At 36.3% G+C, this 13450-nt stretch overlaps 1 protein-coding gene across 2 annotated transcripts in view; it reads right to left on the bottom strand.

Annotated features, from left to right (window-relative positions):
- Positions 1-10226: 10226 nt before the first annotated feature.
- The window catches only part of ddx52 (DEAD (Asp-Glu-Ala-Asp) box polypeptide 52), a 9681-nt gene continuing 6457 nt past the window's right edge, over positions 10227-13450 (bottom strand). For both annotated transcript variants that reach the window (XM_016267619.1, XM_016267617.1), the window contains exons 11-15: positions 11749-11899; positions 11595-11670; positions 11414-11485; positions 10693-10791; positions 10227-10450 (exon numbers count right to left, since the gene is read on the bottom strand). In XM_016267619.1, coding sequence (XP_016123105.1) covers positions 10387-10450; positions 10693-10791; positions 11414-11485; positions 11595-11670; positions 11749-11899 — 462 coding nt within the window. In that variant the 3' untranslated portion in view covers positions 10227-10386. The remainder of the gene's footprint in view (positions 10451-10692; positions 10792-11413; positions 11486-11594; positions 11671-11748; positions 11900-13450) is intronic.

Raw genomic sequence — 13450 nt, 5'->3', positions numbered from 1 at the left:
AGGGCAATAGAATATACGGTCTGTATAGTATAAAAACCATTACGCCTATGGGATGTCCCCACTTTTCACAAAAACAAACCTGTGTGTGTGTGTGTGTGTGTGTGTTCACTACTCACTGCTGTTTGTGTACAATTCTGAGTATGGGACACCATATATGGCCACACGTCCTTGCCTTGCCTTGCCTTGCCTTGCCTTGCCTTGCCTTGCCTTGCCTTGCCTTGCCTTGCCTTGCCTTGCATCAAAAACACTCTAAAGTTCAACTATTTGCATTTAATATGTAATGATTTAAAATATAATGCATTTTCATTTAATTGCTATTAACATGATTGCGTGTCCAAAAACATTACATTTCGTTCACACTTAAGTATATTCTTTTAAAGTATATTATTTCTGTAATAAGTAGACTACTCTTTTTAAAGGTGCGCTAAAATTAGGGCCCTAAGCAGATTTTCAAAAGGGTCCCCACTACATATGGTTTCACCTAACCACCACCTCCCATTCTCCAACGTTCATATCCTACACTGACACCTTATTGTAAAGTTTTAGAAAGTTGTCTTACTCATATTTATCTTTCAAGATATAAATATGAAGATATATTAAGCATTTTTTTAATTTTACACATTTGACCATGCAGTCAGAGAAAGATATCAAAAATTAAGATGAATGCTTAAAGCAAAAACACCTGCCAGTAGGTTATGAAAATGGTAAACGAGAATAAATGAATTATTATTACTATAATAATCCTATTATTACTATTATCTCTTTTCTAGACTGCCATGTTTTAGTCCAGATTAAAATGGAAAAATATAGGCTTTACGTGCAAATATACATGTAGGCCTAAATGAAAACAGGTAAATACTGTTTGACTTCCTTTCTTCTCTGTGACAAGCAGGTAGACACAGAAAGTTGAGCTTGCAGCGCTGCTTTGTGTAGAGGGGTAATGATGGTAAACGCTGTATTTCTGCTGTTCCATAAGCGCCACCTCCCATCAGAGAATGAACTTGCATTTTTATTCAGCCCGTCTGCTGATTTTGTTTAGATTAATGTGAAAATCAGACCGAATTTCACGCAAAAAACATACAGTGCTATGAAATTTAACTGGTCGCTAATATGAATATATATAAATGTATAAATAAGATAATATATTTCTAAAAATCTAAACAATTCAGATAAGGTATCTAGAATTATTCATGTATTTTGAAGTGCCCGTGATAACACCGTGCACGACACTGACACTGTTGTTACACTGGCACAGCGTTTTCAAAGCACTCACGAAATGCTGAATTAAATCGACAAAATGCAATGCAGCAACCTTCTTTTCAACATCATCTTTTAAAAATCCATCACTTACCACTATCTTGCTCACTTTCTTTCCTATTATTACTCTTCTCTGCACCAGACTGATAGTGCCGCACCGCTTTGACATAAGGGGGAGCCGGGGGTCTTGCGTAATTTGCGGGGCACTACACAACTTGCACAGTGAGCATATTGGGCCGATCAACTCTGGTTCAAATGTACTTCTTTTTAGGGTAAGGAGGACTGCTAATCTTTAAATGTAAAGTGTTTAATAATAAAATAATTATGCTTGTGCGCTTAAAGTTCTAGGTCTAGCCTATTTATTGTCATCCCTGCAGCTAGTTATGGGTTTTCCAAAAACGAGTGTACTCGCCTGGCTGTATAAGTGATATTGGTAAGTGAGTCAATGAGGAGCATTAGCATCTAGAAAGTGGGCATTTCTCTGCTTCTTGTAGCACTGTATTTTGTAGTGTACTCACTATGTGTGTAGAACAGTAGTGTACTGACAGTGTGGTTTCAAGGTCTAGTTTTGTGTTGGAGGTTTCATTTTTACAGATTTCCTGCTCCTTTATTCAGGAGGGGACATATTCATATTGACATATTCTAAGTCACTCTAGACCTCTTGAAAGACACAGAAGACAAAGATGATTGTAAAATGCCTTTATTTGAAGTATAAAGGGTGAGATGTTAAGGTCTTGGGAGGCATTTCTCGTTCTTGTCTTCACTTGCCATTACAACAGAACTGGTCTGACAGAGTTTTTCACCTCTAGAGAGAAGAACTGCCACCTGCAGAAGACAAAACCAGACTTTAAATATACTAAGTTGCTAGTCATTCAATTTTGAAGTGGAAGTAGTAAAGCATGCAGGGCTAGATTGGTAATCGGGCATACCGGGCATTTTTCCGGTGGGCCGACGCACTTAAGGGGCCGACAGAATGTTTTTTGTTTTTTTTTTCCAAGGACCATCACACAGGGACAGCGAGCAGCCAGTGGCCCATTGGGTTGTCTCCTATATTAACAGCGTAAACCATCCAATCACAATGCGCTATAGACGGAGCGATGAAGTACTTTGCTCTGCCTATATAAAGATCGCTTCACTCCAACTTCTTCTCGTCGGCTTTTCCCACGTTATCACAGCAGATTTATCAAGAACAGGCTTGCTCGTCGGTGAGTGATGCTGGCCAAAGAGCCAGGCAGGAGGAGGAGAGGAGAGTAGTTGTATCTGTAAAGTGCTTGATAGAGACTCGCAGCGGAGGCAGGCATCTAACCTATCCTAATGTGTGTGCGCGCCATGAGTATAGAATACGTAAACCATAGACTGTATAAAAACAGACGTAAACATTTTTTAATAAAACGTAAATTCATCCCCCCGCGCTTTTTTGGCCAAATTAAGTTACGTGTGTTCATAGAGGTTTCTATGGGCCAATGCGAATAAATCTAGATTTAGATTAAAAAAAAGACACGATATTGTCATGACGTTTTATTCTTATCCAAAATAACTAGATGTGATATACATACTACCAGTCAAACATTTTGAACAGTAATATTTTAAATGTTTTTTTAAAGAAGTCGCTTCTCACCAAGCCTGCATTTATTTGATCCAGTAAAAAGAATATATATATATATATATATTAGCAGCAAATTTTGTGTTTGAATAATTTCTGAAGGATCATGTGACTGGAGTAATGATGCTAAAAAATTCAGCTTTGAAATCACAGGAATAAATTACATTTTTAAATATATTCAAATATAAAACAGTTATTTTAAATAGTAAAAATATTTCAATTTTGCTGTATTTTGGATCAAATAAATGCAGGCTTGGTGAGCAGAAGAGACTTCTTTAAAAAGCATAAAAAATGTTACTGTTCAAAAACTATTGACTGGTAGTGTATATCATATATGTGACCCTGGACCACAAAAACAATCAATCAATCTGAAAGGTGAATAAATAAGCTTGCCATTGATGTATGGTTTGTTAGGACAGGACAATATTTGGCTGAGATACAACTATTTGAAAATCTGGAATCTGAGGGTGCAAAAAAAATCAAAATACTGAGAAAATCGCCTTTAAATTTGTCCAAATAAAGTTCTTAGCAATGCATTTTACTAATCAAAAATTAAGTTTTGATATATTTACAGTAGGAAATTTACAACATATCTTCATGAAACATGATCTTTACTTAATATCCTAATGATTTTTGGCATAAAAGAAAAATCGATAATTTTGACCCATACAAATTTTTTTTTTTTGGCTATTGCTACAAATATACCCCAGCGACTTAAGACTGGTTTTGTGCTCCAGGGTCACATATAATAAATGGTGGTGGGCCGCCTGGACCAAAAAAATGCCTGGGCCGATTTTTTGTCCCAGTCCAGCCCTGAAAGCACGTAAACCTACCAAGTGTTGTTTGTTCATGGCTAACTTCTCCCGGTCGTATATTATCACTCCACCTGATCCTTTAGGGTTTTCCACACACTGGACAGGGGTCTAAATATACCATTTCAGCTGTTCATGTCATGAATTACTTTTAAGAATTTACAAATACATATACATACATTTCACAAACAAACACAAATACCTTAATTTGACCCATTGTTTGTTGATGGGGGATGCAGAATATTGTACCCTGAAAACAAATGCAAATAAAACAGAACCATAGTGTGACTTACAAGGACGTTTGACCATCGTAATGAAGATTTGAACTCCTCAAAAGAAGTCATACATGTTTAAACTGCATGTTTTATCATGACCCTGCACTGAAGGCACTGAAAACCCACTTTTCAAGTGAACAAAAAAATGTATTATTCAGTTTACCATATGCAATGACGATAGCTTATGGATTGGCGTTGTAGGTTTCCAGACAAGAACTTTAAACACTACACCACAAGCTGTATAAAGCATGTTTGATACGGTATGTGCGACAAAAAAACTGTAATATTCAAAAGGTCTCATTATAGGCCTCAATTTAAGTGGTTAAGCATCTTGACGGATGAACAAGTGCCCAAAACAAGAAGCCAACAAAAATTGCAACTAAAAATAAATAATAGTGAACAACAATAGCAGTAAGTTTAAGATTTTAGCAATTTATAGACTCTATAGACTTCCCACAGATGCGACATGCAGCGATTTACAAAAACAGACTGCTAGGCTAACAGCCCGATCATTTGTAGTCACCTAAACGAAGCACTGCTGAGATTGTTACGTGCTATAAAAGCTTCAGTAGTTACTGAATATTGTCAATATCTTCTTTAATAGTCATGATAGAGTAATACAACTTGGAAATATGAACATATCATGCAATATTATTTCATAACGCAATATTTACACCCACCATGAGAACCGGGATTTTTCTTAACTAACAATAAGAGGGTGCGCCATCTAACGAAGGTCCTCCAAAGCCTAGCAACATTTTATTACGAATAAAAATAAATGGCTATCAAAATAAAATTGTAATATAAATAAATAATAATTATGCCACTTTATAAATTAAACACATAATGTATAACTGTATAATAAATGTATCGTATATGATAATTATTTCTAGACAGAATCAGTAGGAATCACAAAATCTTTCATTTTAAAAACTAATATTGTCTAAGATTGTAATAGCACATTTATTACAGGCTTTATAAATAAATAAATAAATATCCATAAAAGCAGATCAAGCAATTTGTTTCATTAAAACAAACTTATCTGTCACCTCCAGTCACAACCACATTTTGCTGCTGTCGTCATGTCTTGAATTTATAGAGGGTAGAGGTTTCCATCCTTTAGTTGCTCTTCGAGGGTCTTCTGAAGGTTCTTCCATGAGCTTTGGGCTCATAATCAACATGACAAATGTGAACATAGTTAATAAAAAAAAGAACCTTGATTGACTGATTCATCAAATGAGGCATGTGGTGGTTTTCTAGCTAAGTGAAACTGTTTACAGGAATGCAATAACAGGATGCAACAGTGAAGAGAAACCAAACCCAACACCACAGCCCACTGAGCATGCAAATCATGTTAGCAGTTACTTCTCTGATAACTTCCCAGAAAATAACATTTAATGTGCTTTTGATCTCCTTATAACAAATGCATCCCTAATTATAGGTTTATTACATATAATTATTTCATTTAAATAGCTAAATCCATTTTCAACAGTCAAACAGCATGTTTCAAGCAGAGGATGAAACTGAAATTATTGTATTTTTTTATTGTATTTTTTTCATTGTATTGTATTTCCTTGAATTCAGACTCTTTTGTAAATTAAAGAGGACTTCGGTGCAAAATATATATATTTTGTTTCTACCTGTGTATCTGTTGGGAGAGAAAAAAAGAGAAAAGGCAACCACTCATAAAAAAATATGTGCATGATTGCTTGACTGTATCTTTTCTCAGACTTTGTGTCTTTATCGAAGTTAAACACAGAACTGGAACTTCAAAGGCCGCCTGATTCTGCCTCAAGACTCAAGAGCTGCTAAATCAAGCTATATTGGAATTGAGTATGAAAGTGTTAACAAACAGTTTGGCCTTGTTTAAATGTGATGTTATATTCTAACATAATATATTAAGCTGTAATGTTTGAATGTAAAGGCTAGTAAGCAAGAACAGAGTATGTGGTTCTAAGACATGACATAGAATTATGTCACAATACTGGCATACTGTCTTGGTACACATTTTTTTCATAGTCATTGTATTTTACATAGTCATTAGTACAGAAACCACAATTTGCAAATAACTTTTTAATAAGATATATACTATTTTTATAAACAGTTTTACACCTTTTTGGTCCATTTTGACATGGTGCTTTAACACATGATGTTGTGTACGATGTTGTTTTTCTTGTGTAAATTGTGAAATGTAAAATATTGTTACTATTTTGCAATTGTAAACTGTAAAATAGCAATAACATGGTAATAACACTGTAACAACAAATAGCATTCAATTTTGAAATATTTGTGCATTCACTTATTAATGATAAGTTACTGATCACAAACAATATGGTTTTAGTTGTGAAATATTATGTTATGACGGTTTCATAAGCTTACGTTCCACCAGGTTTAAATGGCCCCAGGAATGTAATGAAAACTCATTGTATATTCCTCATCCAGTATATTCTGAGTGGCTGTTCTGCGATCACCTCACATTGCATTGAGGTGAGAACACAAAAAACTACTTAATGCTTGAAACTCAACATATGAATACAATACAATGACGAGATTGACATTTACATTAAAATGTAAATGTAATTGAGAAAGGAAAGTCTGAGCTGCATCAGTTTGTGTCAAGTATATAAACCAGAGATTGACATCTAACCTGCACCAGTGTTTAAAAGTGAAAACTTTGGTCTCAAATGAAAAGTCTCAAATAATGCCATTCTGCTCCTGCATGGGCTTGTATCCTTAAAGCTTCTAAGAATCCTTTCAGAGAGCTCTTAATTTAGCTTAAACAATTCTAACTATGAAGCTTAGCTTAAGAGTTATTCAGGACCAGTCTGAGAGCAACTCAGAGCGAGGAAAAGACGAAAACTTCATCTTAGTGAGGAGGTGGGGCTGACACTTTTTCTAGGTATGACACATTCTTTTGAAGACTGTGATTGGTCCAAGAAGAAAAAAAAGAACACTTTTAAATAGGGCCTATCTTTTCTTATTTACCCTAATCACACACACACACACACACACAAATCGTAATAACTACTCTTTCATTCTTGCTGGCATTGTTTTTATGTACTTTTCCACAGTCTCTGTTGTTAATAGTTTTTAGATGTTCCCAAAAAGACTTGCTTTTGATGAAACTTTTGTACAATCTATCTTTGAATCCATTATATCTGTCACCAGATGTCACCCTTCCGTTACATTGACACTCACACTACACAAACTGTTGCATGTCATCCCGGACTACATATCCCATCATCCATTGCACTGATTGCACACAGCTATAACCAATCACACATTCACTATATAACACCCACTCAGATCCTGCTCAAGTCGCTGAGTATTGTAAGCGCATATCACTCACCTAGCGATAGCTACTTTACGGAGTAATGGTTAGAGAGTCGGACTCATAACCCAAAGGTTGTGGGTTCGAGTCTCGTACCGGCAGGGATTGTAGGTGGGGGGAGTGAATGTACAGCGCTCTCTCCCACCTTCAATACCACGACTGAGGTGCCCTTGAGCAAGGCACCGAACCCCCAACTGCTCCCCGGGTGCTGCAGCATAAATGGCTGCCCACTGCTCCGGGGGTGTGTTCACGGTTTGTGTGTGTTCACTGCTGTGTGTGCACTTTGGATGGGTAAATGCAGAGCACTAATTCCGAGTATGGGTCACCATACTTGGCCACATGTCACATCACGTCACATCAGTTCCCTGTCCTTGTTTAAGTATTTAGTTCTAGTTTCCATAGTAGTCAAAGTCTTGCTTTACCTGTTTTCTCGTGTTCTGATCTTCTGCCCGTGTATCTTGGATTAACCCTTTGCCTTGCTGTTTTGGACTGTGTTTGCGCCTCGCCTGGACTTTTGCTCTTGTTATTGGACTACCCTCTCTTGTCAAGCCCCTTGAATTACGTTCGCTGTCGACTGACTCGCGCCCGTTTTGGATTACTCTTTGTCTTGCCCTCGTATCCCTGTTTGCCATTGTCAGAACCTTGCCTGTTTTATGACCACGCCTTTAAATAAAAGCTTTGCAGATGGATCCGCATGTCTCATGTCTCGTTCGCCCCGTAACAATATCCCAATAATTATTATATTTTAGCATTAGAAACACTACTGTGACCATTACAGAAACACAAAAAAATGCTTTTGGTAGATAAGCTAAGGCGCAAACCTTACATTGGGTAGTGGTCTAAGAAATTTGTTAAGCACTGTATGTATATATATATATATATATAGCCAATTATATTAATTTTTTTCTTCAACTTTACATCCTCAGAATCATGTTAATGAATGATTAATTGTTATTTTAATGATAATCTTAAACGGGCGGCAGAAATCCCTGAAAGGAAGTGATGGAAGTTACAACAATTTCAGTGCTAAAATCACTTCTCCTTATATGAGGCATCTGAATTATGAAATTCTGGATTTTTCTTTTTTGCCATGTTTGCCAAGAAAGGAAAAAGTAATACATGTTTGGAATATTAGGAGTGAAAAGTTTATGCAAGTATTGTTTTCTGTCATTTATATTGCTACTAATGCATTTCATGTAATGCATTTTGCACTCAGATGTTTTTTTTATTAATAAATGTTTCACTGTCCGATTTGCACAGTAATGGGTTTTTTTTTTTGCTGCTGCTGAATGTCTCTTTGGTTCAAGATATGTCTGTCTATTTAATTTTCTCATCATGTTTAAATGGGTTGTCAGCATTCTTACCTGCAATACATATTTCCTACTAAAACAGTAAATGAAATCATATGGAAGGGCTTGTCCCCTTTTAAATAGCCAATAGCCATTGCTTACAGCCATGAGACGTGATTTTCTAAAGTGCTACTGCTTTTAGTTGGTAGATTGTACACTATAACCAAAAATGTGGGGTTTTATAGCACACAATGACAGAGATTTCTATCTTTAAAACTTTTAACATGTGGGATGTAGAGAGCTTTGTACTGAACAGAATTATGTGTACCCCTGCAGACAAACCAGTCATCAATATTTTTGTTTTTGTCCAAGAAGAAAACATGTGAATTTTAAACTTGTTAAAAGTGTTGAACATTTATTCTGTCATTTTTTAGCAGTGTATTCACATTACAAATAGCAGCAACTGCATATTTTTATATTTAAACAATTTCACCTTTAAATGTAATGATCAAATCTAGCATATTACATTTAGCTGTAACGTTTGAATGTAAAGGCTAGTAAGCAAAAACAGAGCATGTGGTTTAAGACAAGACGTTATGAATTATGTCACAGTATTGGCATACTGTCTTGCTACACACTCTTGTGGGGACTTTCCCCCCCCAAAAAAATTTATTTTTAGATATAAACAATTTTTCTAAACACATTTTTACACCTTTCTGGTCCAAATGGAGGCTTTTTCTTTTTCTTTCTTTTTTCAAGTACTCAGATTCTATATGTTTATATTTCATATATGTTACACATATGTTCACATATATTTTACAAACCCAGTCATAAGGGTACATTTTTTGAAATTGAGATTTATGCATAATCTGATAGCTGGAATCGGAGGGTGCAAAAAAATTTTAATATTTAGAAAATCGCATTTAAAGTTGTCCAAATTAAGTTCTTAGCAATGCATATTACTAATCAAAAATTAAGTTTTGATATATTAATGGTAAGACATTCACAAGATATATTCATGGAACATGATCTTTATTAATATCCTAATGATTTTTGGCATAAAAGGAAAAGCGATAATTTTGACCCATAGTTATTGCTACAAATATACCTGTGCTACTTATGACTGGTTTTGTGGCCCAGGGCCATATATATATATATATATATATATATGTATATATCTTCTCATTCACAACTTCAGTTTATATAAAACAAAGAATTCGTAATTTTTTATTAATAAAAAAGGGCAAATGTATTAACATGGTAATAACACTGTAATGACAAATATGTTTGTGCAATCAATTATTAATAAGCTACTGATGACATACAATGTGGTTTTAGTTGAGAAATATTATGACTGTTTAATAAACTTATTTTTCACAGGTCCAAATGGCCCCAGGAATCTAATGAAAACTCATTTGCCTAACACCCCACAACATCCAGTATATTCCGATTGGCTGTTTTGTGATCATCCCACATAGCACTGAGGCGAAAACACAAAAAACTACTTGATGCTTGAAACTCAACATACCATGCACACAATTCAATGACGAGATGTAAACTCGAGATTGACATTATGAGTCTGAACTGCACCAGTGTTTAAAAGCCTATCGCTTTTGATTCAAACAAATCATTAAACAGACCCTTTTCAGTTTATGGTGGCAATGTTTAATGGAATGTAAAATGGAACAGCATTATCAAGCTCTGTTCCAACTGTTGATTGTCATAAGAACTTCACACAGTCTGGTCAACATTCACTTTATTAGACAATAATATGGATAGAAAAAAATAGCAGTCTGTACAACACTCTCAATGTGCCACATCAGCTGTTAGAAATGACTTCTGATGCGTCGCCCTTTGCTTTTGCTTCAGCTTTTCTTTTTCTCCTGAAATTAAACAGTGAAGATGTAGTGAAGTTACACACTAAACTACGATGAGAAACCACCATTATGATTAAGTCGATTAAATATTGCAATACAAAATTAAACTGTTAAAGAGTTTAAAATGATAGATGTTAAAACTATGAATTAATTGTCAATAAAAATTCTGAAATAATGCGATTCTGGTCCTGTTTTTTTTAAATGCCGTGAGGTGGGTCCGGCTATCTGCACTGGGATCCAGAACAAACCTTTTTCTCTTGCCGGGCTTTTTCTCAAAGAGAATGCGTGGAGTCGTGCGAATAGTTGACCGTCTGGGGGGTTTTGTTGCAAGCTGCCGTTTCAATTTGCTGTAGGGAGAAAAATTAGAGGTCTTAAGCCCCGTTCACACTACAAGCAACACGCAACAACAAAGCAACACAATCCCATTCATTTCAATGGATAGCTGGCGATTTTCTGGCAACACGAGCGATAGTGACCGGATGGGGCGTGTCCAGCGATGCAACAAAATGCAAATGCGATGCAAAAAAATTCTTCAACTTTATGCAAATGAAGAGCGACTTTTGGGAGCGACTTTTGGGAGCGACAGCCAACAGGAAAGAAGATGGCAGAGCTCATGTGATCGTTCTCCTCTCAGCCGTAGATACACATATGCAATGGAAGAAATTAGGCTCCGTTTCTCATTCATTTTTGTTTGTATGTACAGATTTAATTTAGATTATATTTAGTCTTTTGCCTCCAAAATGTTTGTACTTAGCGACAAAAGTCGCTGTAGTGTGAACACAGCTTTACATTGTGACATTTGATAGCAACACTAGTCTCCAGAAAGCATTTTACACATCTAAACATCCTAGACTATCTCCAAACCACAGTATTGAACAAGCAGCTATGCCTGACTGATTAAAAAAAAAAAAAGATGAAAGTTATGGTATAATAATATAACTGCTGTATAATATAACTGTGTAACCTCACCTTTTGATTTTCTTTAAACCGATCATGTAGTCAGGGACAGGACATCCAGCCATCTTTATGACAGTTGCAATGCTGATACATAAAAAAAATAAGTGAGCAGAGGCACATGCAATCAGGATTAGAAAGGGATCTCCATTAAATTTCAGGCAATACTATAATAGTTGTCGAGTGCCATTACTACCTGCGAAGGAGAGGTTTGTCGTCCTCTGTGAAGAAAGTTATTGCCTTTCCTTTGTGTCCTGCTCTTCCAGTTCGCCCTATAGAGAAAACAAAGCAGCAAGCTTAGTATAAGGCAATAATAGACAACATGAATTAATAAGCTACAACAGACTAACCGATGCGGTGGATGTATTCCACAGCAGTGGTAGGGAAGTCGTAGTTGATAACCAGGTTGATGCCCTTGAAGTCAATACCACGGGCCATGAGAGCAGTGCAGATCAGCACCCAGATCTTCCCCGAACGGAAACTGCTCACAACATTGTCCCTCTAATGAGAAAGACAAAGAGAGACCAATTAAAAGAAAATTATGTATTATACCTTATACAGGATTTTTATACAGGATTATGTGGAATCGGTTCAACACTGCAGCTGGAATTGCTTGCCATTTCAGCGCTAAACAGGGTAAGGATCTGTCTCGGCACATTTAAGAGAAGTTGGACTGAAAGCGCACTCTGCAGTGATCAAACCTCTCATTAGCAGAAATAATCAAAAGGCTAGGCTCACCTTTGCTAAGGAGCATGTTGTGTGGAGAGAGGAGAACTCATCCAAAGTTCACTTTAGTGATGAGAGCAAGTTTAATTTATTTGGGTCTGATGGGAAACATTTTGTTTGGCATCAAACTGGGGAAAGACTGAAGCCCAAGTGCGTAAAGAAGTCAGTGAACGGTGAAGGAGGATATAATATCTATGGGATATTTTCAAGAGAAAGATAATAAACAGTCAATCCAAAAATACAGACGAGCTGAAGGCTCAATACTGCCTCAAGCTGATCGCTTCCATGCTACACCTCACTGATGCGGTCATTTGTGCTAAAGGAGTATTGAGTGCATAAATGAACATACTTTAAAAGAACTTGAACTTTTCTGTTTTGCAAATCCTTTTTTTGATTGATACTGGATTTTTGACTTTCATGAGCTGTAAGAGCTAACCATCAAAATTAAAGAAGACATATTATGCCCCTTTTTACAATATGTAATACAAGTCTCTGGTGTCCCCAGAATGTGTCTGTGAAGTTTCAGCTCAAAATACCCCACAGATCATTTATTATATCATTTTAAAAATGGCTATTTTGAGTGGAAGCAGAAACACGCCGTTTTGCGAGCCCGTCTTTCTCTTTAAATGCAAATGAGCTGCTGCTACCTGCCCCCTTTTCCAGAATAGAGCTGCGCCATTACAGCTCGTCCCTGCTAAAAAAACATCTGTTTTGGTTCTGATTATTATGTTTATCATGCTGAAATCATGCGTTTTAAACCATATTAGTTTAAACTTCTGATATACAGTTTTCTGAGAGCACACATCTGAAGCACACGGACAGAAAGCGGCTGTCACAGCATGTGAGTACTAAACTAAGTTCTCATTCACACACAAGTTTACGTTAAAAACACACTTGAGTTACAAAAAGTTAAGGGGCGGTAATATTATAATGAGATCTCTTTGAAACGTCACTAGGGGAGCGAAATCAGACGCGCTCGTTTTCTCAGACGCTTGCAGAGAAAGGCTTAGCAAAACAAAGTTACTGGAGCCAAAGACTAGCATGTTTTCCTCAAACTTTCGCCATGGCATTAGAACAGGTACACTTTTGTCACTTGTGAAATCAAAAAATCAAAATGGTGGGTGGAAACTTACAGATTAAGGGGCGGTAATATTATAACGAGATCCCTTTGCAACGTCACTAAGAGAGTGAAATCAGACGCGCTCGTTGTTTCAGACGCTTGCAGAAAAAGGCTTACTAAAACAAAGTGACTGGGTTAATCTTTTTCACGTTTCCTTGGTTGGTAGATGCACCGGGGACCTGATTATAGCACTTAAAACCTGGAAA

Source organism: Sinocyclocheilus grahami, unplaced genomic scaffold (genome assembly GCF_001515645.1).
Source record: "Sinocyclocheilus grahami isolate Dianchi unplaced genomic scaffold, SAMN03320097.WGS_v1.1 scaffold39.1, whole genome shotgun sequence".
NCBI classification, from domain to species: domain Eukaryota; kingdom Metazoa; phylum Chordata; class Actinopteri; order Cypriniformes; family Cyprinidae; genus Sinocyclocheilus; species Sinocyclocheilus grahami.
This window is presented reverse-complemented; position numbering and strand designations above follow the sequence as displayed.